Source organism: Leopardus geoffroyi, chromosome D4 (genome assembly GCF_018350155.1).
Source record: "Leopardus geoffroyi isolate Oge1 chromosome D4, O.geoffroyi_Oge1_pat1.0, whole genome shotgun sequence".
Classification (NCBI taxonomy): Eukaryota; Metazoa; Chordata; class Mammalia; order Carnivora; family Felidae; genus Leopardus; species Leopardus geoffroyi.
Genome location: NC_059342.1, coordinates 90,425,807 through 90,450,747, shown reverse-complemented (window position 1 = coordinate 90,450,747; position 24,941 = coordinate 90,425,807). Strand labels below are relative to the sequence as shown.

At 57.2% G+C, this 24,941-nt stretch overlaps 2 protein-coding genes across 5 annotated transcripts in view; one reads left to right on the top strand and one right to left on the bottom strand.

The window, feature by feature from the left end:
* The window catches only part of DDX31 (DEAD-box helicase 31), a 72,971-nt gene extending 60,170 nt beyond the window's left edge, over window positions 1–12,801 (top strand). For all 4 annotated transcript variants that reach the window (XM_045467349.1, XM_045467353.1, XM_045467351.1 and 1 more), the window contains one exon: window positions 11,237–12,801. In XM_045467349.1, coding sequence (XP_045323305.1) covers window positions 11,237–11,462 — 226 coding nt within the window. In that variant the 3' untranslated portion in view covers window positions 11,463–12,801. The remainder of the gene's footprint in view (window positions 1–11,236) is intronic.
* A 3,290-nt stretch (window positions 12,802–16,091) lies between these two features.
* On the bottom strand, window positions 16,092–23,426 carry BARHL1 (BarH like homeobox 1). Its single transcript, XM_045468723.1, has 3 exons — window positions 22,944–23,426; window positions 18,736–18,958; window positions 16,092–17,100 (listed from the first exon to the last, which is right to left on the bottom strand). The coding sequence occupies exons 1-3, from the start codon at window positions 23,407–23,409 to the stop codon at window positions 16,806–16,808; spliced, it is 984 nt and encodes a 327-aa protein (XP_045324679.1). The 5' UTR covers window positions 23,410–23,426; the 3' UTR covers window positions 16,092–16,805.
* Window positions 23,427–24,941: the final 1,515 nt, after the last annotated feature.

Below are 24,941 nucleotides of genomic sequence, written 5' to 3'. Positions count from 1 at the left end.
ACACGGGAGTGACACGGGAGTGGCGGTGACAGTGCTGGTGGCTCTTTCTGCCAGCCTTCACCGCACCTGTGAGTATCCTGGGCCGGGGGGTGGGAAGTGCGGTCAAGCGGTCAGCTTTTCAGCACCCTTGAGCTTGTCGCATCAGGAACAACCTTGAAAACGTGGAACCGGTCCGCTCCAAGATGGGCATCAAGAAGCTGCAGCTGCACCTCCTGTAAAGCAATATTCTCATCATTAGGAGCAGCTTGCCTGCCAATTTCTATGTGGCATTTACAACCTCCCTCGTATCACTTAATTAGCTGAAGGCACACCTGGAATCTTGCCCACTGTGAAAATTCTCTCAATCTCATTGAGCCAGTTATTCTGTAAAAGATTGGCCAAACATGAGATCAGAGGCGACACAAAGCCACGCTAGAGAACGTGGGGATCTCTGTGTGAACCCCCTGCGTGCGGGTCAGATCCGGAGCAGCGCTACTGCCTCTGACCCCTCTGGTCACCTCCTGGTCTCTTCCCTTGGCTTCTCACACCCGGCCCCAGGCCACAGAGCCTCTGCACCCTCACCTGTCGCCCTTGCCGCCAGCCTTGCGGTGCATCTCCTTGCTCTGATGACTAAGGCAAGTGACAACGGCGAGCCCCCTCTTCAGCGGCCTTGCGTGGCCCCCGTTTTCCCCATTGTCTCAGGGCCTTTGCCGAGTGCCCGGGGGACCTGGGCCTCTCCCTGCTTTCCGTCTTTGGACTCAGTGCCTCCTGCGAGGAGGTCTTCTCTGGGCCACCTGCCCGGGTTGGCACCTCAGCCTTCCCTCACCCCACACCGCCGTCTGTGTGTGCGGGTGGCGCGTGTCCATCTCTCGAGTGCAGCTTGTGGTGGAGACCCTGTCTGGTTTTTCTCCTGTCATCCCCAGCAGCTCCCGTGGTGCCCGGCACCACGTGGATAGATAAACAGAACCTGCCGGCGGCCTGTAATTCTGAGAGGAAGGGCACAGTGGGAAGGAAAGAAAGATAAGAAAAAGAGGGAAATGCCTCTTGCCTGTTCAGTGGACCCAGCAAACAGCAAATCCTGCAAGGGGGTAGGGGGACACCTGCTTTTCAGAGCACACTGCACTCAGCCAGGCTGTCCCGGGAGAACAAGACGGGGCCACCTTCCTCTGAACCAGTGTCCCTGACTTCATGGGTGGAGGCGGCTTGGGGATCAGCCCACATAGCATGGGCGTGAGCAGGTTCAGGGCTGGGGCCTCTGCCCTGCCTCCACAGGACCAGAGCAGACGCCCCACTGGAAGGTCAGATCACCCGGCTTCAGCCTGGAGACCAGGGGAAACAGCTAAGGACCGCCAGAGGTAGCCTCAAGGGCAGAAGGTGTCCTGTGGAGCAAGGGAGCAGAGTCCGCTGTCAGACTCCCCTGGGGAGCTATATACAGTACAGGTGCCCAGGCCCCATCCCGGGAGACCGTGCTTCAGTAAAGTCTCAAGTCCTGAAGAGGGGGATGGAGGTGGTCATAAGTTGACTAACAGTTCTCAAAAATGTAGACCCAGGTCCTCGGAGCGGGCGATGGGGTGTCCTCCTCAATGCAGCAGGACAGCCAGATGCTGGCCGAGTGTATGTCTGATTCAAGTTAGGATTAATTAATAATATTTTAACGTAGAACCTGGATGAGCTGCATGGATTGTAGACAGGAGCATCTTCTGGCCTCTCTGGCAAGGCACACACAGGATGGGTCTCTTTGAAGTCCACACTGCGTTATCTCTGTGGGACATTTGTATGGAGGAGAATATACTCTTGTCCAGACGGGGCCAGGGGACAGGAAAAGTTCTGTGGAACGTGGCCACGTCCCTTCTGGTGGGAAACACAGCTTGCTCAGGGACTGCGTGTCAGCGAGCCGCCTGTAGGTTAGTGAGCTCATCACGGGCACGGGCACGGGCAGCTCCAGGAAGCGGCAGGGTGTGGGCACAGGCTCCCGTGGAGGGCCTGCCTCTTCCACTCGGGTCACGCGGTGCAGATCCAGTTATAATTCCCTTCCCTCCTCTCCGCTCAGGTACCGTGGGCCCTGCCTTTCCGGGCTTTGGCTTAATTACTGCTGTGCACACGCAGCTTTTACATTTGGCCTTTTGCTGCTACCGCTATTTCTTTCCCTCTGACACCATGCAATTACCAGCCCTGTGCCTCTTCGTGGAACAAACACACCCTCATCCCCACCCGGCTAATGAGGCGATTAGAGGGATTTCACGGTGACCCTGCTCTTTCTCCACACCTGGGTCACCTGCAGACAGCGGGAACCACAGGGTGTGTTTTCAGTCAAGCGGCCAGGCCGATAACAAAGAACAGGAACCCAGCCGGCCTCTCCTGGGAGGGTGCTCGGGCGGTCACATTCACTGTTGGAGCCTTCCGGGCACCGGAGGTGGAAGACGCAGCTGGCCCAGCATGAGTCGGCGGACGGCAGTCGAGGCTGCGGGCAACAGGAGAATGCCCGGCTCTTCGTTACATTGGCCGCGCTCGGAGCTCTCCTGGTTCGCGCCATCGGAGAGCTAGGAAAGAACGTGACGGTCCCAGCTCTCCCCTTGCTACACGTCACCCTGAACCCCTCCTCACCCCTCCTGGGGTGACCCACGCCTCTGATCTATCCCCGTGATCCACGGGCCCCTTTTTGAGTAGGAAGGTGTGCGTCCTGCTGTAGCCCATCACGAAGTGACTCTACGTCTTTTCCAGATGTCCCTTTCATTCTGGCCCTGGTGTTAGAGCCACGGTCTGAAGTGGAGAGTAACATCTTAACTAGTTAGTAATCGAGAGGAGGGACGCAGTTTGAGCAGTGGCGTGGGACCCTTAAGGGCTTCCGTGCGCCCTCGGCTCTGCTGAGGCCCTGTGTGTGTCTCGCTGAGCCCCAGGCCGGTCCCGCGAACCCAGGGGAAAGGGGGCGTGCCTGCTCCCCTGACCCCAAGTCTGAGAGAGCCTGGAGCCCACATCCCAGCACTTTGTTGCTGCCTCACATACCCCTTGTAGAAGGTTCCAGTTTCTAGAGTTGGCGTTGGGCAAAGTAAGTATTTGAGCCCCACCGCAGGTGTTTTCCTGTGTGAGCAGTTGTTCCTGTAACCAAAGAAACGGACTTAAAGCAGGAGTCCATTTGGTTACATATGTGGAAGAATTTGATGTGAAACCGTCAGGGTAGCAACCCCAGAGTGGTGGTGGAAGCTTTATGTTTGCCTCGAAAGATCTCTGATAAGAGATGATCGCAGGGAGGATCTGGATCCCGCTTTTTCCCTGGTGTCCTTTCAGGTCCAGAGGGTGCAGTGCCTGGGCCTGAAGTCAGGTGTCCCCAGCTTGATCCCAGCCCTGGCAACAACGAACCTGCGTCGTGCAGCCCTCAGGGCCCTGGAGTGTGCAGAAGGGTTCCGGACATGTAGCCCGGTGCTGAGCCTGGGGTGGCTGCTCGGTAAATGCTGCTTTCTCCCGCCCCCCCCCCCCGGGACTCCCCCTCTCTGAGTCTGTAAGAGGGGTGAGCGCTTATGGGAAATCTTCCCGAGGGCTCCCGCCACACTCTGCCCTTGACCTGCCTGTTGCATGGCTCCTGGGTCCTGAAGGCCTCTGCTCCAGGCCTCCCAGCCGTGGGTGCCCGCCACCTGCGCAGGGGGGGACTCTGCTCCCCGTTAGAGCTGCTGAAGTTGAGCCCCCATGGACCACTTTCATTTTCCACTCTGTGGTCTCTGTGAGATTCTAATGCTGAATGTGCATGATATGCAAACAAAAATACAAGGTGTTGTTATCGTTGAGCAAAGCCGTCCCTGGTCCACATGATACGTGTCGGGTATCTGATGATGGCTCCTTGTCTCCTGCCTCTCCTCTTTTCCATACTGTTAATAACAGTAACAGTCAACGCTGGATGGGGGCTTTCACAACAGGCACTGTGAGAAGCACCCCGATTCATTAGTTCCCTGAATCCTTTTGAGAGTGAGCAGACTGGCCCGGGGAGAGATAGGGCCTTGGCCAGACTCAGCCCCACAGCCCGTGCAGGACGGCCCCGGGGTCCTCCCCGTCAGAGGGACTGGCTCTGCCCTGCGGCACCAGCATCCCCAGCTGCTCGTCCGTCACAGTCCGTCCTCTGGGCGGCTCTTCTCCCAGCCGGGGTTCTTTTCCAAATCCGGGTCATGGAACTACCCAAACGTGCAGGAGAGACGGACCAGCACAGAAGAGGAGAGCGATCACATCTGTTGGCTTATTAACGGTAGGAGCAGGGACCGGGGCTACCACTCACACGGGGCTCAGCACCAGCCTGGCTCCCTCAGTGCGACGAGCACCCTGGCCTCCTGGCTCCAGGCCTCCCGCATTGTTGGCATCTGGGCCGTCCTGGGGCTCAGGTTGAAACTGGCCAACCGAGTCCCTGTTTGTTTGCACATGTGAGAGTTCAAACCACCCAGCTGCTCTGCCTCAAGAGCAGGACGGTGCACGTGCCCCGGTGTTGTTCACCCTTTAGCCAAGGCCTGTCCCTTTGGCCTGCCAGGGTGTTGCAGGTGTTCTGTCGTCCAGGGTGTCCGCTGTCCCTGCAGGCTGCTTTTCATCTGCCGATGTGACAAATATGCCTCATAATATCATCCAAGACATCGATCATGTCAAACAGGATGGGCCCACAGGGCTGAGCTCTGGGGTTTGGTGCTGAAATGCTGTCCCCAGCTTATCAGTCTCAGGCAGCACATTTAGGATGTAGTCAGACCGGTTACAGACACACCTGACTGTTTCCATGCCCACTTGGTATTTCTCCATCGTCATATTTTCACCGAGAATTAAAACGTGTCAAGCACTCGGTCATGCCCGTTAGGCCTGTAGGTGGAGGCACTTTCTGACATGGGGGGGAACCTAAGCTTGGAGAGAGCTGTTGACTCCACGGGGACATCGGCTAGGCATGGCCACCCTGCCTGGTGATGTCCGGGCCCAAGTCCTGCCAGAGCTGTTCTAACAGTTTCTGCCACTTGGGCAAATAATCTTGAGGTTCCCGTCCAATTCTGGGATTCTGATTTCTCTCTTCCCTTTTAGGCCTCTGCTTCCTCTGAACATTATCTCTGTCCTCTCTTTCATTGTGCGTGCTCTGCCGGGCAGCAAAATCGATCATGACGTCGATGTATTGATTGCCTGTGACCTGCGTGGCCTGGCAGCATGCCTGCCCTCAGCCCGGGGCTCAGAGCTCTTTTCTGCTTTTCACTGGGTCTTGTTCTTGGATGTAAGGCGGAAACCCGCTTTTTATCAATCTCTGTGTCCACAGAGTCACTCTCGGGTGCTTTTCTGCAGTGACCATCCGCCACAGCATGGCTCACCTGGGGTAGGGCGTCTTCTGGGGCCCCGGTGGTCTTACCGAAGCTAACGTTGGTCTGGTCCTAGGAAATCACAAAGAAAGCGCCCTTGAGACGGTCCGCCGCCAGCTTACATCTCTGCCGAAACAGAACCCAGGGGTTAAAGGAGGCTTGATACAGCTGCTTTTTCCTTCAGTGACCGTGAAAGGCTTGATAGCGTGTGGGCTGAATTACCACCCGCACTAGCGGGTTCCTTACCTGAGCTGCTCGGTTGCACCGGAGGGACTGCCTGTCACATTCTCCTTGGAGTTGTGTGCGACTCTGTCATCCGAGAGCCACCAAAACCCCACTCAGACACTGCTGCCTTTCCTTCACCCATGAGGGCGAGGCGGGAACGGGGAAGCTGTTGAGGCTGCCTCAGGCCTTCTAAAAGCATCGCTGTCTCCTACTGGCATCACTTAGGACCCAGGCTCTCCTTCCAGTTGGGGGGCTTGCTTCCCTCAGTCCTTGGTGTGGGGGGGGGGGGCAGGGGGGGGTGCTGTCACTGTGTCCCTAGGTCATTTGCTTACATGCAGAAAGAATCCTTCAGATCAGAGAATAAGTACGTTTTACTACTCCTCAGTCTGTCTGTTTCTGTCTTAAGAGAAAACTCTCACACAAAATCAAACAAACTAAAAGCGAAAAGCCAAAGAGGTTTTGATAAGTAAAAGTTAAAAGACTTGGATATTTTGGCATAGGGCAAAATTCGACCATTTGATTTTTTTTTTCCCTATAACAAATACACTGTTCTTTATGGTCATAAAAATAATACGTGTTCATTGTAAAAATTCAGGAAATAGAGAAGAGCTTAAAAATCACCTATCTGGGGCGCCTGGGTGGCGCAGTCGGTTGAGCGTCCGGACTTCAGCCAGGTCACGATCTCGCGGTCCGTGAGTTCGAGCCCCGCGTCGGGCTCTGGGCTGATGGCTCGGAGCCTGGAGCCTGTTTCGGATTCTGTGTCTCCCTCTCTCTCTGCCCCTCCCCCGTTCATGCTGTGTCTCTCTCTGTCCCAAAAATAAATAAACGTTGAAATGGGGCGCCTGGGTGGCGCAGTCAGTGAAGCGTCCGACTTCAGCCAGGTCACGATCGCGCGGTCCGTGAGTTCGAGCCCCGCGTCGGGCTCTGGGCTGATGGCTCGGAGCCTGGAGCCTGTTTCCGATTCTGTGTCTCCCTCTCTCTCTGCCCCTCCCCCGTTCATGCTGTGTCTCTCTCTGTCCCAAAAATAAATAAACGTTGAAAAAAAAAAAATTAAAAAAAAAAAATCGCCTATCAGCCCACAATCCAAGTTAACCTTGAGTCACAGTATTTATACCCTGCAGACTTCCACGGCGAGTATACTTACATGGTGTCCATGATGGAACTGAACAAATCGTGTGATTTTTTTTAAACTGCCGTTTCTCACCTAAGTTAATTCAACCTTCACTTTTCAGTTGCCCTCCGTCGGGGCCGCCAAGAGTCTTTGAGATTTTGAGATAACACGAACATTGTCTTGGCATAAAAACATCTTGTGCAGGAGGCTTGCTTCTGGTTTTGGTGGAAACCTAACAGCACGGCAGTTAAGTGCACGAGTCATGGGGTCAGATTTCCGGGACTGGAGTCCCTGCTCTTCCGTCACTGGTTTGTGACCCTGGGCGCCACCTCCCTCCCCTGTGTCTCTGTTCCTTCACCAGTAACGTGGGGGTGCTAACTGTGGCCGTTTCGTGGGGTTGTGGGTGAAGTAGACGAGTTAAACACCTGTCCAGTGCCGAGAACAGCGCCACGGGAGTGTCGGCAGGAGAATCATCATGGAGGTCGGTGGCCAGTTTGAAAGACTGCCCTGTTGTATCTTTAAGTCCCTTCACCGCCCCCGTCAGTGGTGTTTGCTCACGTGTTGTTTTGATGTATTTGGTAGATCTCTTCAGTGTTGGCCACTGTCATTCTCATCATCTCTTCGAGTGTCGCCTACAGGAAGTGTTCTCAGCATCAGAGAGAGTCACAGGGGTGCGTTTCAAGTCCTGGGGAGCAGATTTATGGTCCTCTGACTATTGTGGATAACTGTTGGGAAGGAATAGTTAAACCAGAATAAAATCTAGATGGAATTACAGAAGGCAGTAGCAGACTAAAGAAAAATATGCTTGAACATTTTTTTTAATGTGTATTTATTTATTTGGGGGGGCGGGGGGGGGACGAGCATGAGCAGGGGAGAGGTGGGCAGAGGGGAAGAGAGAGAGTCCAAGCAGTCTCCACGCCGTCAGCGCAGAGCCCGATTCAGGGCTCCATGCCGTGAACCGTGAGATCATGACCTGACCTGAAATCAGGAGTTGGACACTTAGCCGACTGAGCCACCCAGGCGCCCCTGCCTGTACGTTTTTAAACGCTAGCATGAGGAAGGCTTCTAAGTGTGATCCTAAAGCTGTAAAACTTAGTCAAAGAAAATACCGATTGACCTGACAGTACATAAATTAAAGAAGGTAAAGTGAAAAACTCTGTCCTGTGAGAGGATGCCATGAGCACAGTCCTGAGCTGGGGCGGCTTCCTACCTGGGGTAGCCTTCTGTGAATCTGTCCGTAAAGGTGCGAGAAGGTCCTGAGGCCCCTCTTCTGCAGTGGTCACCCTAGTGGGCATATTGATTTACTAATTAGGCTGTGATTTCACCTTATTGGCAGTGAAAGTGGCATCTGCCCATCCTGCAGGGTAATCCAGCCTGGTAACCGAGGGGGGTTATTCAGCCTTCACTACAAGGGAGTTCCCTGTGGTTAGATAAACTGATCTGTTGCTTGGTAACTGCGGGATTACTCTGGTGGACTGGGAAGTCCATTTGAGAGGGGTTTGAGTATTTGGAGGGCAAGGAGGGCAAGAAAGTTGGCAAGTCCCTGGGAGAAGTGCAGCTTGGCAGGAGAAGGAGTCGAGAGGCCACATGCGCCCAGCGCGGGTCTGGGTTTAGAACGTTCCACCTTCCCATCTGTACTTTGCCTTCTCGGCACTGGGCCTCAGAACAAAGGAACAGCAGACAGCCAGCTGGGTCCTGTTGCTCCCACAGCGGTGGGGAAAACCCTGCGGGGTCGACCCTGAGGTTCGGGTCCTGGGGAGGTGGTCTGGGTCTGAACGACGAAACCCCGCTTGCCCTCTGGACCACCAGGAGCCTCGGAGCTTGGGTTTGGGTCCCAGGTCGAAAGTACGTTGCCTAGAAGGAGATGCTAAGATAGGACGTTTTGAGCTCAGAAGCTGAAGGCGGGCAGGACCATCTCCCAGATGCAGTTCCAACGTGTCCCCCACCACGGTGTGACCCGAAGGTCCTTAATAACCCTGCCCACTCAGTGCCGTGCTGCACCCGCCGGGCGGGAGGGACCTCGCGCTGCCCGGGACCCAGCTGTATGTGTCTGGGGAGGGACGGGGACGGAAGGGCGCCCGTGTGGTGCCCCCGTCGGTGTGGTCTCCCGCACCGTCCCTCCGGCTCTGTCTGCAGGACCGCCAGCCTGCGCCTGAGCCTGCAAGGGTGCCGCTCCGGCTGTCTGTGCCTGCTCTGTCGGCAGTTAGGGTATCAATCGCCCCGATCAGGTTCTGGTTATTTATTTTGCTTTAGCGGTGGCAGGAGCAGTCACAGAGCCGATGCTGGGGAGGATATTTTGACTGAAATTTTGCATATTTTGAAACTCGGGTTGTTAGATTTAAAATTATACACATTGTGAGTACCTGGCTTCAAACGGGGAAGAGGAAGCATTTCTTCCTGTCAGAACCTTCTCACTCCGTCTGTCATGTAACCCGACTAAAAATAAACTACAAGCACAAGGACTGGCAGCCTTCAGTTTGGAACAAGTTTAGTGCCCTCAGCTGCAGGCCTGGCTCCCGCCGCCTCCCAGCCACGCACCAGCCCCTTCTCCCCCCCACCCCCAGGTGCGGCCCCCTCCGCCGGGCACAGCAGGGTGCACGGTCCACCACCCCGGGGAGTTAGGACGAGTGCCCTGCGGGAGAAGGGGGTGCAGCCCCAAATGCCCCGGCCTGGGCATCGAGGGCCCCCGGGGTCAGGCCTGGCTCCCGTGTGGCCTTGGAGAGCCTCTCGGTTGGCACCTCCGGACCTCAGTTTCCTCATGTTTAACTGATTGACCGAAATCCACATGCCAGCCACCCGCTAGCCGCCTGTGCGTCTCTAATCCTTCCAGCACCTGTGAGCTTTGTTCTAAGTATCGTCCCCTTTGTTCAGGTGAGGAGACCGAGCGGAGAGCCTGAGCTGTGTCATTCGGCCTCCTCCGTCGTCAGCTCTCCTCTTTGTCCCCACTTGCCCCTTACTCCTCTGTCATCCAGATGCTGCCCCCACCGTCCCCCTGCAGCATTCTCATGTGAGCACAGAACTCCCCCGTGTCTGGCCGCGGTTCTCTGCCACCCTGGCTCCTGCCGGATCTTCCTAAGTGTTTGTCCCTGGACCCGCAGCCTGCCGGGAGGAGCGTAGGCCTGAGTCCATCCGACCTGTGTTTGCATCTCCGCTGCTGCACCTACGAGCTCGATGGTCTTGGGCAAAGTACTTAACGCTCCTCCAGAATAGTTTCCTTGTCTGTGAAACGAGGCTGCTGTCATACCTCCCTTGTCCGGCAGACGGCATGACTGTGGAACCCCGAAAGTACTTCCTTGTTTGCTCCCCGTCTCGCAGGGCACTGTCACTGACGCATCCGTGCACCCTTATGACAAAGTCTTACCCTTAACGTATTCTCAGACCTTTTTTCCCAACAAAGGGTGACCGTGTTTTTCCCTGTGCGTCCTGGTGGAAAACCATGCTAGGCCCGTCGCACCGTTGCTTGAGCCCCGCCCTGTGGAGGAATTCGGTGTAATTGCCTTAGTCTGGTCCAGCGCCGTCACGGGACTCCACCACCTTTCCTGCCAGCTCAGGAGCGCAGTAGTGATCCCGTTGCTAATTCTGGAGTTTTCAAGGAGTTCCGTTCTATTTTGAGCACAACTTTAGTCCACTTGAGCTCCGACGATTACCAAGAAAACGCTGTAACTCTACGTTGCAGAGGGCGACGTGTGCCTTTGCAAGAACCCTAAGACCCCGCTGTCGGGAGTTGAGGGAACGGCCGGCATAGCAGTGTGGGTTCAGTGGTATGGCTCTCTTGCTCCTATTTGGGTTAAAATCCTGTCCTGGGGAACGTTTACTCTTAGACATTCATAATCATTCTTCCTGTGTACAGTTGAACTTCTACCAATTTCTCCCTCTGATCTTCTGATCAAATGGTGAGGCTGCTGTCTCTTGAAAACAGTTACTGGTATTCAACGCCTGAAATTGATTTTCAGCCTTTTGCACTTTCCTCGTGGGTTGGGGCAGGGAGCCCTCCCTCTCGCTCCGCACCCATGCCTGTGGTCGGTGGAGAGCGGTGGGCCTGGCAGATGCCGTCCCGTCGGCCCATGCAGACCCTGGGTTTGGGGTTTTCAAGGTCAAAAATATCTACAGGAGGCTCTTCAGTCAGCGAAGAGGTGTCTGCGACCGACACCCCACCCCCGGGCGCTGTGTGGGCCCCGTCAGGAGGACGGGGCTTTGACCTACACGGGGCTTACTTGCCCAGAGTTGCTGGCCAGCTTTCACCCGCTGTATGTCGTTGAGTTTCAAGGCGGGTTTTTCCCCCCATCCTTTGGCAAACTGCTGTATCATACACTTCGTTTGCCATCAGAGTGTGAGTGCGTATCGTTCTTTTTTTTTCCGTGAAAACAACACAGAACAAAGCCTCACTTTTAAAAATGCCATGATATTTTGCCACCGTTATGAAAATCTGTCAGCGCCGTATCTAATCTTCTGGTGCATAGAATATCAAAACAAGCACTATTGAAGGGATTGTACTTCTGTTAATACAAAAATGTCAGTTCCACAGTCTCGGAACCAGCTGCTACCAGCCTCTTTCCAAATGGGAAAGAAAAAAATAATAAAGTTTCCTTTCCCCCCTCTGCTGTGTTACTTTCTTCAGGCCTGACCTTCATAAGAAGACCCGGGGTAAACACCGCCTTGCTGAAATCTTGCGTTCAGAATACTCAAGTGGGATTGAGGCCAGCGTCGCCAAGGTCAAAAAGCAAAACAAACACGCGGCGCCCGGCAGCCAGCCATGCAGAGCCATCCGCACCGGGCGCCCAGCCTCGGCCGTGGGAAAACAGAAGCAGCACTCTCCGTGCAACGGAAAAACCCAGAGAGACTGACTGGGGGCCGAGACTTCCCAAAAAAGTTTTTTGGTTTTTTGTTTTCAGCTCTGCCTCCACAGGCCTGGGGCTTGGGGTGGATCCTGGAGGCCCGGAGACCTGGGCTGATGGCCCTGTTCTTGTCAGGAGCATTGTGGGAAAGCCTGGTGCCCACCCCCCGCCCCCCTTGCCCTGAAGACAAGCCCCTGACCCAGAGAAGCCAGGCCCTTATCCCGTGGGGGGCGGGGGTCAGCATAGTGTAGACCAGCCAATCAGTGCACCAGAGCTGCACCCTCCCCCCCACCCCCAGCCTCCAGCAAGAGCCTGGTGGTGTGAGTGGCAGCGGGAGGGCCCCATCCTGCCTCCTGGTGACAGTGTTCTGAAGGTGTCTCAAAGTTTTACTTTAGTTGCCCCATCAACACATTGCTTAACACGAATTTTGTAAAATAGCGTTGTTAAAACTGGGATGCAATTTGCCAAAGAAGAGGGTAAAGATCAACACGTTTTCTCGATGTACAAGTGCTTTGTTCAGAGGGCTGACTGGTTTTGGCGTGGGTCGGAAGCCTCCGGGTCCGTCCGAAGGCAGCTCCAGGCCCCACGTCGCATTCACGTGCCTGGCCGCCTCTTTTATGTCCTCGGAAAACTTCCTGTCTCATGGCTGATGGATTTACTGGTGCCTTTTTTATTTATTTATGCTTTTTACTGTTGCCTTTCTATTCTTTGCCTTTGAAGTCAAAAGGCTCCAGTCTCCCGAGCATTTTCTCCCATAAAGTCCCATCTTGCCTTCAAGTCTGGGGTCCGGGGGTCCTTGTAGTGTGGCCCAGGTCACAGCTGTCCCTCCCCCACTGTGTTGCCCCAGAGGTTTGAAAGCGGCCCCCCGGGGGCGGACCGGTTGCCAGATTTGGATGCGGGGATTCCAGAGGCGTCCGAAGGAGAAGGGCCAGAGCTCAGCACCTCTGTGCCGGGAGGTGCTTTGTTCTCTCTGTCTTCTCGGGATTCCTCGTCTTCCAACTCCTGTGATGGATGATGAGGCCCCCACTTCAGTAACCAACCCTCCAGATCCACAGGAACCAAGTGGCCAGGAGCGGATGAGAGTGCTGCGAGATGGGCGGTCTGCAGGGTCCACAGAGGGGCCAGCGTCCTTGCCTCCGACCCTCTCTGGCAGTGGAGGGTAGCTCGCACCGACACCAGAGGCCCCAGGGAGAGGGCGAGTGTGAGCCCAGTGAGCACTAATCCTCTGCGGGAGGGAAAATAGGACCTTCTCACGAGGGCTGTCACATACGAATTCTTAGGGACGGTTGGTGAAGTTTCTAACAACAACAACAGTAATAATAAAGCCCTGTAGCACTTGTCAAGCGGACTTGGGGAAATCTGCCACCTTTCTTTTATTTCCGTGTGTAATGGGTCACATGATTTGGATGAGAAAAGGAGGGATCAAACTTTACAGACAAAACCCAGCTGTGTGAGAAACAGGATTAAAGGCAGTGATTGGGGAGGATCAAAGAGAAGCCCTGCTTCCCCCACCCCCCATGCACTCATTCCTCCAGAGGTCGACTGGGCCCTGCATTCCTGGGGGGGCGGCGTTCGGGAACCTTCCCGGCAGAGGGTGTAAGGGACTCGAATTTGGAGATGGAACTTCAGCCTAATTTGCAAGCACTTAGGTGAGGGTTTCTTGCCATAGATGCTTTGTGGGCCCCTTTCTAAGTAGAATCAATATATTGCCCCCAGTTAATAAACAAACATGGATTTAACAGATTTAGGGTTAATATTATCTAAATTTAAATAACCTTAAAATAAATCTCTTTCTCCTGTTATGGCTCTTGACAGATTATACGTTTCAGGCATCAATTAGGCAAAGCTTTAGCCTAATTCCACTGTACATATTCTAATTTTGTGCGTATTTTTAATCGTCCCTCTTTCTCCGATTTCCCAAACTTTCCCGTTTCTCTGTGTCGCAGCCTCATCCCCGTATTGAAAGTCACGGAGAATTTGGACATCTCATGGAGTGTTGCAGCCGAAAGCCTTTTCCCCCGTGGGCTTGTCGGATGCTCGTTCTGCACCCCAAACCCCTTCATGTTTGCAGCTCTCAGCGGGTTGCCATTCTTCAGAGGGGCTTCCGTTCTCACCCACCGAAGGGCAAAGAGCCCTTGGCGAGTGATTAAGTCAGCGCTGATGCAAGGCACACAGCCTCTTCCACTCTTGGAGAAGCAAAGAGCCAACCAGAGCTCAGCAAAGGACATTTTGACAAAGCCCAGTGGGTTCCTTTGATCTTTTTCTTCTTCTTCTTTAGCGAAGGGAGGTGAGATTTAGGGAAGAGGGGAGTAAATGAGAGCCCCTTAATGCAGGTACATCCCAAGCCGCTAGTGACCTTGCTAGTTAGCAGTGCGGCCCTCTACATGAAGTCAGGGAAAGCCGTTAGAATCCAAGCATCGATTCCACGAGACAGAAATTTAAAGCTTTTCCACTGGACAAGTGGCCCTGCCTGAAAAGGGCACCTAACCGGTCTTGTTAAATTGCCCGAGTGACCATCTCACCTTCTCTCTCAATCTGCTCCGCCATGAGAACAATTCAGAACGAGACCTGCCGGGGGCGAGGGGGGTGCAGCGGGGCACCCGCAGAGCCAGCCAGCCTCTTCAAAACTGTCCCGAATCCTCGTAACAAGGCTCACAGGGCAATCTCAACTTCCTTTAAACTTTGCCGCCCCTACCCTGTGGAGCCCGGGTTTCCGAGGGGCTGGGGCGGGTCGCCGCTGGAGCGGAGAAGACGCCTCCTGGGAGCCTCTCCTATTGTTCTGCCCGCCGGGGGTCTCCCCGCCGCTCCTTCTTTGTGTTTCCAAAAAGAGTTCACCCAGCCCCGGGGTTGGGAACCGAGAAGCCAATTTAGCCTTCGAAGCGGATGAAAGCAGAAACCCACCTCACCGCAAAGGTTGTAGTTATTATGACAGATGGGAAGTGCAGGACAATCTAAGATATTGTAATTATAAACTTGTAGGGAAGCCTTGTTCTTCATTAATGTAAGATATGAAGTCGCCTCTGAGGTACAAGGACAATTACACAGCTGAGAATGTGTCTGTGGTTTACACTGCCGCTGTGTAAATGTAAGAGGGTGGTTGCTCTGCTCTGCCTCCTTCACTTTCACAAAATGAAAAGCACACCAGTGCAAGTTGTCCTTTGATAGATTTTTAATATGATTTTAAAGAGTTTTGTTTGGTCTCATTCTTATTCAATGAGATTAATTTAAAGCACTTATCCCCTGGGCTTAAGTCAATCCATGTAGGATTTGGGCTGGGTTTGTTGCATGGGGGGTTTTGTTTGCAGGAGGCTATGAGAGACTCCTTTCCCACTTCATTAACCCTGAGTTGGGGACAGTCTCCCCTCGCCCCCCACCACAGCCAGAGCTGGGGATTTACCAACCCCCATTCACATGCAAAAGAACTCGAAAGCCGAGAGGCTCCTTGACTTAATTAGCTGCTGTGCATTTTGCAAAAACTAGAATAATACCCTCACCGGCCCGGGAACGAAAAGCAGTGGTGTGAGGGCGTTGGGGCGGGTGGGGGGTGGGGGTGGGGAGGGGGCAGGAAACAGTAGCACGGTCCCCAGGGGTGGGGGAAGCAGTTTAAACATGCCCCCCACTCCTCCCCCAGGAGGCCGCCCTCTCCCAGAGCGATCCTGCCACAACTGGAGGGGGCTCAGCTTTGCTGGGCCCCAAAACTTCCCAGCCCTGGGCCTGTCCTCTGTCCCGAGTGCGAGCTGCAGGTGGTGGGCGGCAGGGGAGCACCTGCGCCCACCTCCCCCAGGGAGGGAACGGCCTCAGGAGGTGACCTTGGCCCTCTGAACGTGAACTGGAGGCCTCGAGTCTGGCTGGAGCCTTAAACCCCCTCCCCTGAGATCCCGGAGCCGCTGGCTGGGGCACGGGGCAGACGCGGGGATTTGGCTCCCCTCTCTGGGGCTCATCTTCGTGCTCCCTCCCGGGGTAGAGGGGGAAAGATACAGGATTACCGCTGTGGCGTCAGGCTCCCAGCGAAGGCTCGACGGGTCCTGCCGGCGCGGGGGCCGGAGCCGCCTGGGCGCCCGCGAGCGTCCGGAGCCCGAGCGCGACCGGGGCGCGGGGCGGAGGGGGCCGATGGGGTGGTTGGGGAGGCGGGGGGGGGGGGGAGGGGGGGGAATAGCCTCGGAGCCCATCTGTCGGCCCCGCGCCCAGCGGGCCGGTCACCAGCTGCCGGCGCCCTTGTTGCGGCCAGATGAGCCGGCTCAGCGAGGGCACCGCAGCCCGGCCCGCAGCCGAGCGAGCCCAGGCTCCGACCCCCGCTCCGGCCCCCGAGACCGGCTGGGAGCAAGCTAGGAACCAGATGGAGAGGAAGGGGGTGGGGAGGGGGGCGCGGAGAGCCGCGGGCTCGCCTCACTGTAGACACGGGAAGACTGAGGCTCGGGGTGGCGGTGGGGGTGGGGGTAGGGGTGGGGGGGGAGGCCCCTGCCCGCGGACCCCCAAACGAGTCCGGCCCCGGGCCCCTGCCCCCGACCACGGCGCCAAGGAAGAGAGGAGAACAAAAATATTTCCTTGGTGAGGGTGGAAGGAGGCCGGGTCCCGGGAGGGGAAAGTGGTTCTTAAGGAGGGGCGGGAAAGAAGGGCTGAGCGCGGACAGGCGCGTGGTCATTTGTAAGAAGTTTATTTCGACATTTAAAAAAAAGAGAGAGAGAACCCGAGGGCCTGCCTGCCCCCGGACGGAGGCTGGAGGTGGGGGCTGGGGGTCGGGGCGGTGGGCAAGCCCCCTTGACCCCTTCCTGCCTCGCCTGGGAGGGAAGAGGGCACAGGCCACAGACTCACTGATTCACGGACACGGTCACGGGCTCATGGGTCACGAATAAATAACTTCATATACACTTTGCACACCGTATGTACAGGTCTGCCGCGGGCCCCGGGCGCTGGGAGGGGGGCTCCACACTCCCCTCCGCCTGGAGGGGGGCGGGGAGAGGGCTGGGTGCACAGCTGGAGCACGGAGCGGGGAGCGGGAGAGAGTGCAGCGTCGGGGTCGCCCCCACCCGCTCCCAAGGAGGGGCGGGGGAGGGGCGGTGGGGGGGGGGAGCGCCTTGGGGAGCCGGCCGGGGGTGGGGGCCTGTATGTACACCCGGCGAGTGGAGGCGCGGAAGTGGCTCCCTGGTGGCGTGGCCGGGACAGAGCACGCCGAGGAGGGTCAGGGAGGCTCAGTCCGGGTCCGGGCCGCAGCAGACTTGGCATCTGGCCCTTCGGGGGACTCCAGGGAGGGCCGGCCAGGGGGCCCCCGGGGAAGGGGCGTGGCAACCCCGCGCCCGGGGAGCGGCAGGCGGCAGGGGCCCACGCAGAGCCCCGGGGAGGCGGGCGGGCGCTTCACCGAGGCTGAGCGGCGCGCGGGAGGACGCCGGCCAGCGGGGGCAGCGGCGGGGGCGGCTCGCTGGCGCCCTGGAGTCCGTGGATGAGGATGCGGGGCACCAGAGGTCTCTGCAGGGCGGGCGGCGGCGCGCTGGGCCCGCGGTACAGATACAGGGCGGCGCCGGGATCCAGGTTGGAAACTAGACTCTGCGGGTAGAAATAAGGCGACGGGAACATCCGCTGGAGCGCTGAGTAATTGCCCGCCTCCGCCAGCAGCTCCAACCCGACTGCCGTCTGTCGCTTCCATTTAGTCCTGGGGACCGAAATAAACGCGGACGGCGGGGTCAGGGCTGGGGCGGCCCCAGCCCCCTGCCCCTCGCGAGTGCCCGGCCCAGAGCGCCTGCGGGGAGGCCAAGAGGGATCGCCCGAATTGGTTAATAAATAACATTTGTAATGTGCAAATAAATAATTCTCCCGTGTTCCGCGCATCGGCTCCTTTCATCTTCCACCGGGCCTTCCGTGGTATTAACCCTATTTTACAGATAAGAAAACTGAGGCATGGGCCGTTTAAGAGCTGGTATCCAAAGAGGTAGAGCCCGGGCTGGCTGACCCCAAAGACCGGATTGTCACCTCACTACACTGTGCTCTGGGGATGCAGGGGCCCCTTGGAGTTGGGTGTTGGGGCTCCAACACTGAGGAAGGCGACCACCAGGGAGAGGATGGTGGGGGCGGGAGCCGTGGACTGCAGAAGCCGGTCCGCTAGCCGTGGAGAGGGGCGCGCCGCTGCAAACACCGCGAGGCGCGAGGCGGTGGTGATTCTGACACCCTCTTGGCCACACCGGCTGCCCCCAGATCCGAGGCCCGGGAGGAGCCCCGCAGCGGACTGTGTGGCCCCGAATTCAGAGACCACCAGCTGAGTGTCCTCCGGGGGCTTAGGGGAGGCAAGGAAGTCGAGGCCATGCTGGTTCATTGCCTGAGCTTCAGCCGGGATCCCTGGGTGCACCTGGCCGGCGAGGCTGGCCCAGCCGGCCATGGGCCCACCGAGGCTGGCTCAGCCACACCAACCGCGTTTCCCTCCCTGAATTATTCATCATCATCATAATTGTGTAATTACTGTAACGGGCCTTAATTATTGATGCCCGGAGCAGTAATCGGTATTTATTATTAATGGGGAGACGTGTTCTGAGGCTTGTTTATGGAAAGCACCACTCCAGCCTCCACTGAGTGTGTGAGCGTGAGTGAGGGTGTGTGTGACTGTATGAGCTGTGTCAGTGTGTGTGTGTGTGTGTGTGTGTGTGTGTGTGTGAGTGTTTTCATCCTGTGAATGTATTGTGGAGGGAGGTTAGGAAACGCCAATCTCCCAGTCACCCTGTCCCCAAGGAGCCAGAGCTGGGTCTGTCCCTTCCTTGGGTTTCAGGACGGGAAAAGCTGCGGAGGCCAGAAGAGCAACCCCCCCCCCCACCCCACCCGCCGGGAGAGCTCAGACAGTGCCGGACAGCCACATCAGGGCTCCCCACTAGCTCCTCCCTGCCCCTAAACCCGTTCTGGACGCTGAGGCCATCACCCCTCCCCAGGCCTGGCGCTCCCACTGGGGGAGCTCAACGGCCCCAATATGGGCTAAGGCTGGCACCCGGGGCAGTCATCAGGACGCTGGCGGGTGCGGGCAGGCCTTAGGCCTCTCTGTTGGCCTGTGTGTCTGTCCTCCTGTTCTGGGGGGGGGGGGGGGGGATGCCCGGGCACTGGAGACCAGTCCAGTTCTGGCGCCCTCCCTCACTGTGAACTTGGGGCAAGGCCTTCTCTCCTGGAGGCCTCAGTTTCCTTACTTTTGCTGAATAAGGAAAGCTCGGGGGCCCTCCCAGCGCCGCGCGCCGTGGACTGGTGGGTCCCATGGAGGGGCAGTTCGGAAAGGAGGCCCTTTGCGCCCCCCACCCCCACAGCCAGGCCTCACCTGCGGTTCTGGTACCAGGTCTTGACCTGCGTGTCGGTGAGGTTGAGCGAAGCGGCGAGCTCCATGCGGTCCTGCACGCTCAGGTATTTCTGCCGCTCGAAGCTGCGCTCCAGCTGCGCCAGCTGATGGTCGGTGAAGGCCGTGCGGGCCTTGCGCGGCTTCTTCAGGCGCACAGGGGGGCTGTCCCGGGAGCTGGAGATCTCGCGGTCGCCCTCCTCCTTCACTGCGGAGACACAGCGGCGCGTCAGGGCCGGGCCTCGCCGCCTGCCCGCCGGCGCCCGCCCGCCCCAGCCGCCGGCCCCGCCGGCCCGCGTAAACGCGGCTCCCGGCCGCCGCGGTCCCGCCGCACTCCAGCGCGTGGGCCCGCGGCCAAGCCACTGTTAGGCGGGACCTCCGGGGCCCCGAAACCAGGCCGTGAACCCTGGCGGAGGAGGAGGACGGATACCTCCGGGCACAAATGACCCAGAGCGAGGGACCAGGAGAACTCGACTCGCTCGCTCTCCGCCGCGCTCCCTGGAGGGATAAACGGAATAACCGTGATGGACCCGAGCGACCGGCTGGAGCCGCGGCGGGGAGAAGGGGAGGGTTTGCAGCGGGTGGGCTGCTTAGGTGCGCGCTCAGGGGTGCGGGTCTGGGCCCCGCAGCTGCACCCCGATCTTCTGGCCGCGTGTGGACCAGGAAGGGAGGAAGCTGAGGGCCGGAGTGTGGGGAGAAAAACCCGCGTGGAGAGACAAAAACCTGTTCGGCCCGCCGCGAATCGTTGTCCTAGGAAATAAATTATTGTCCGCACATCTCGCCTGGCCCTGTCGGACGCGAATCCGTAGCGATCGCTTCCGCCGTCCCTAAGCCACCTACAAACTGCGCGGTGGAGGGCGGAGCGCCGGGCGCCGGAGCCGGGAGCGCGAGGCGCTTGGAAAATTACGCGGCGCGTTCGCCCCTCAGATGCGCGCGTCGCCGTGGTCCGAGTTTCCTTGTCCCTACGACGCCCGCTGTCGTGTGTTTCCGCCCCTCGATCGGGACACCCCGGCAGGGTCTCCCCCGCTCCGAAGGCCCAAGAATGGAAAGGACAGGGCGGTTTCTTTTATCCCCCAGGCACCTTGGTTCTGGGTCGACGGCACCGAAAACGCACGCTCGGGAGAGCCAACTCTGTGATCTCCCTCCTTCTCTCCCTAAAGTGACCCTACAACCCAAAGACCATGTCCCCTAGACTGGCTGCGCCAGCTGGGGCTTCCCCCTCGTTTTCTCTGTTTTCTTTTATGGTGAGTTTCATTGTGCGTGGCGTTTGCAGTGACAGGGTTCAGCTGAATGCAAGTTGATTTCTCTCTGTAGGAAACAATAATCCAGTTAATTGAGCCACTAGGGAGGGAGACTTTTCAACCGGAAAGGCAGAGGTTCTGGGCCGGGGAGGGCCTGGGCCCCGGGTACTGGAAGGGAGGCAGGCGGGCAAGCAGGGAGAGCGACTGGCTCCCGAGAAACCCGGCCGTTGCCTCCCTCCCTCCGGCCTCCACCAGACTCCTTGCCCCCCGCCCCTGAGTTGAGGCCACCGTGGGGCATGGCCACCTCAGGAGGTGTGTTGGGGTGGGCGAAATTTGGGTTCTGTCTGTGCCCGAAGGTAAAGTTGAAACAAATGTGAGGAAACAATTATTCAAATCTCAAAATCGAAATCGTGGAAACCTTACTTTTTGATGGAAATGCCCGGACTATGAAAATCCCCAACTTCTTGGGGCTGAGGTGGGGTGTGTGTGTGGGGGGGGGTGGGGGGGTTGTTGAATTTGTGATGTCAGGAAGAACGGGGTGGATACCCGGGCTTTCCTCTAATCCCTCTTTGGCACCGGCTGGAGCCTTTGGGTCCGCACTCTGTGCCTCTCAGCCTCAGCCTCCAGAACAGTCTCAGCCCAATGGGACCCCGAACTGTGGTCTGGAAGCCGAATCTCAGTGCCCCAGAATTCCAGGCCCACCGACCCAGCCTACTCGGAGCAAGGCACGGGCTTGATTTCTCTATGGACATTGGCTCCAACAGGCAGGACCTAGCGGCAGACCGCCTTACTTCAAAGCCTGGTCTCAGTTCCTTTCAGTGTGATGTTTGAGGAGCCTTTGATGCCGAAAACTCAGGATGGAACAGACCTTCCCTCTGTACCCTTCTTGGAAGAAATTATTCTTAGCATGGAAGGTGGATGGTAGTTGAATTGTTTAGATGCCCAGCCCAGCTGGCTTGTGTGCTCGGTGTGTGCGTCTCTCTCTCAGCAAGGTTTCCCAACGCGGGCCCTGAAAAACTCACCTCCACATTGGAGAACCGCTCCAGACATTGTCTTAGAGCATGTTTCCACTTTCTTGTTCACCCTGGAGCTTTGTAAGTGCAAAGACAGCAGTGCCTGGGGTGGGGGGTGGGGGGTGGGGGTGGGCAGGGGTGAGGGAGAACTTCACCCCCCACCCCTCCTCTGCTCCAAACCTATTTAAGTGATACGTGGATAGCCGGCCCTCATCACCTCCCTGATCAGATATCATTGGGGACAGGGGAAGAAAATTGATATTCCAATTATCTTAAACGAAATCTCAAAATCCCACCTACAGGCAGCGATATAAAAGGACCCAAGAGCCAAGCTGTCTTTGACCCCCACCAGCAGCAGGATTCTTGCCCCTTACTCTAACCATAAAGCTGGGGTGTTGTTGGGAATTATAAATAATAAACTACCATGTTATAAATATATATTTACGTTGCCTACCTCCCCCCCCCCCACCTCCTGTCTTTCTCCCAGGCAAGTTTTCTTTGCCTCTCTTAAACAGGCCCCAGGGGGAGGGGCAAGGGTCACTGGGCCACATGCCTCTGGACCTCCTTTCTGGGTTCTCCAGCCCAACCAGCCCTTTTTCTAGGCATGGCTGGCCCCGGGGAAGCTGAAGGAGACTGGGCAGTTTCTGTGAGGAAGTGGGGGGCAGTGGGATGTGGAGTCAGGCCCCAAATGGGTTTTGGTTTGTGAACAGGGCTCGTCCAGAAATGAATTCTTAGTTGGGAGGAGAGTGTTCAATGAGCTTCCCTTAAATTCATATCAAGACTGAGTACAAATCAGGTACAGCGGGTGCAGGGCTCCTCATACAATAAAGAGGTTGCTTGTATTAGGGAAGGTTTGTCTCACGAAAAGGTTCCCAGAATTGATCGTAAGACTGAAAGAGCCCCACCAGACTCTAGTTTTCTGCTGGATGGGGGACACAGGGCTTTCTCCCTTGACACTCTGAGACTCCTTCCCCTCCTGCCTTCTGACCTCTTCTTAGAAAGAATTTTGCGCCCCTGGCCTCACCAAGGTGGTGGCTGGGGGGTGAGAAACAAAATTAGGAGCTCTTTCCTTTCTTTCGTCTTTCCTCCCTTCCTTCCCTCTTTCCTCTTAATCCCAATCTCCACTTCCCGGTCAAGAGGGGACGTAAAAGAACCCACGACAACAAAAAAGATTCACAGAAGGTAAAAAGGCGAGCAAAGGGGCCCCAACCCCAATAGAGGGGAAGTGAGGCTGGTCACTTGGGAGTCTCTGGGTCCCATACACAACCTGAAGTTGGATGCACTTGAAATCAAAGTCAGTGAGAACCGTGGGGGTGGGCGCAGGGTCCTCCCCTCTCGACCAGACCTCTGAACCCACCAGCCACCCGGCTGCTGTTTCTACTTTGAAGTGAGCCTTTCTTTTGCATGATTCCCAGGGCCCACATCACATTGGGCCCGGTGGGAGGGGAACTCAGTTTCCCGCCTGGAAGTTCAGATTAAAGGGGGGAAATGCTGATTGTTCTTAAGGCTCCACCTGAAATGTCCTGCCAGGTTTGCACTCTTATAAAAGGCTGTTCAAACAGAACCCTTTGGATTTGCCATTGCTTCGGCAAGATTTTTTTTTCCCAGAGAACCGCGAGCCTGAGAGGAACCTGTTCCCGCCCGCCAGTGCCGCTGGAAAAGTGGTCCCAGGTGAAGTTTAGAAAGTTGGTTTCGTGCATTTTTCAGACTCTCTCCTGGGGCATACAGTATCCCTCTTCTGCTTTCTCCGCCCGACTCTTTTTGCTCAAAGGCATAGCCATGGGGCCAGCTCAAAGGTTCAGACAAGACCAAAAGGTTCAGCCTGAGCCCCGGGGAACTCCAAGTGAGCACGTACATGTCCCTGTGCGTGTTTAGAAATATAGCAGTTCTTAGAAATGTAGCATGCCACCCCCCAACGTTTCTCCTCCCGTTTTCTTACCTTTATACTCAGAGTCCGATGAGGCGTTGCTGCCACTTTTGTCCAGCTTGTCTCTAAAGTCCTCCCCAGCCTTGGCCACAAGACGGCCCCCAGGCTCAGGGGCGGCCGGCTGCCCGCTGCTAGAGTAGGGTGCACAGGCCGCTAGTGGTTTGCAGTCGGCAAGGATGTCCCTGATCAGAAAGGAGGAGGTCACGGTGCGCGACTGGGCTGGGGCCGAGAGCTGCCCAGGCTGCAGGTGAGAGTCCAAACCTGGGCCTGATGCCCCGCCAGGCCGCGGGGTGCCCGTCTCCAGACAGTCCCTTCCTGGTGAGGCTGGTGAAGAGCAGTCGCTGCTGCTCTCCGAGCGCGGACTCAGCTCCAGGGGCGAGCGGCAGTCCCCAAGCAAGGGGTCCCCCTTGGGAAGGGCGGGGCTGGCCGCACGGTGGGAGAGAATGGAGTCGATCCCAAAGCCATTGGAGCCTTCCATAGCCAAGCTGCGACCTGTCCTCCCCAAAAGCTCCCCACCCACCCCCAACCCCAGCCACCGCTGCCCCTGCCCCTAGCTGCGGGCTGGCATGGGGAAGGCGGGCAGGGAGCCTGCGGGCACCTTGGACGGAGTTCAGCCTTGGGGGAGCCGGGGAGCTCTGGGCCAACCTCCTCTGCGCATTAGATCCAAAAGGGCTCAGCGCGTCTTCTGCAGCATCGCGCCGAGCTGCCGAGCCGAGGGGGGGTGGTGGGAGTGTCAGGGAGGAATGGGAGGGAGGGTGCGCCAAGTTGGGGAGAGCAAAGGGGGAGATGGACGGCCTGAGCGCCCCTTTGGCACAGAAGAGATGCGAGGATGTTGGAATCTAAATAAAGAACGGCGTAAAAAAAAAAAATCCAAACCGCACGCTTCCTCCAGGCTAGCAGTGGCCGAGGGCAGCGGGGTCAGAAGCGCGGATAGCTGCGGAGCCGCGCTACCAGCCGGCGGAACGGAGCGCACCTGGAGGCGTCAGCACCGCGGATAGCGGCGGCGGCGGCGGCGGCCCGCGGCGCATGACGCTCCACCTGGCCAGGGAGGTCCTGTCGCCGCGCTCCCTCCGCTCCGGGGGCCCGTCAGCACCGAGGACAGCGCCTCCGGCTCCGCGGTTGCAGCTCTCAGCGCGTCCTCCGCGCGCGCCTTCGCCTCCCCCCCTTCCTTTAAAAAATGAACTTGTGTCACTTTTACTTTGGGGCTGGGGTTTTTTTTTTTGTTTCTTTTTTTTTTTTTTCGTTGTGTTGTGTTTTTTTTTTTTTTTAAAGGGGACTCGCCCACGTGTCCCCGGAGTGATGACGCTGATTGGCTCCGGCCGATTTTGGGGGTGATGTCACGGCTCCTCCGCAAGCCGCTGCCCGATTCCCTTTCAGTTTGATTAAAAGAGACACTGAATTAATTACAGCACAGACCCAACTGTTTACCGGCGATTTCCACACGGTTTGCTTTCATTAGGCCGGTGATGAGGCTCCTAATGAGGGTGATTAGCCGAGGGGGGCACGGGCTGGCGGGGAGGGGTCCGAAGCCGGCTGCCGCTGCCGCTGGGTCGGGATGGGAGGTTTTTTAAAGTTTTCCCCTACCCTCTTCTACAGTTATTCAAATTACTCGTCCGTGGGGCTGTCAGAGATCCTTTCTCCACAACCACCCCCCCCCAACCGCCCGCGTTTTTCTTCCTCCAGAGAGAGAAAGGGACTAAACCCAGTAGAGAAAGAAGGAAGTGTGTGTGTGTGTGTGTGTGTGTGTGTGTGTGGGTGTGTGTGTGGGTGTGTGTGTAAACCCTAATCTGGTGTGGGGAAGAGATTTCGGTTTAAGACACATTGTTTCGGGGCGCTTCCTTTGGGCTCTAGATGTTTCCCGCCTAGGACTTTTGCAGCCCTCTGTCTGCTCTCTTTGGACCCCGTGGGCCTGGCAGGGCTTTGGGAAAGCCTGGTGTCAGCCCGGAAACGGGGCGGCAGGATGGTTTCGTTGCGGGGCGAGAGCGGAGAACGTGGGAAGATCCTGCCTGG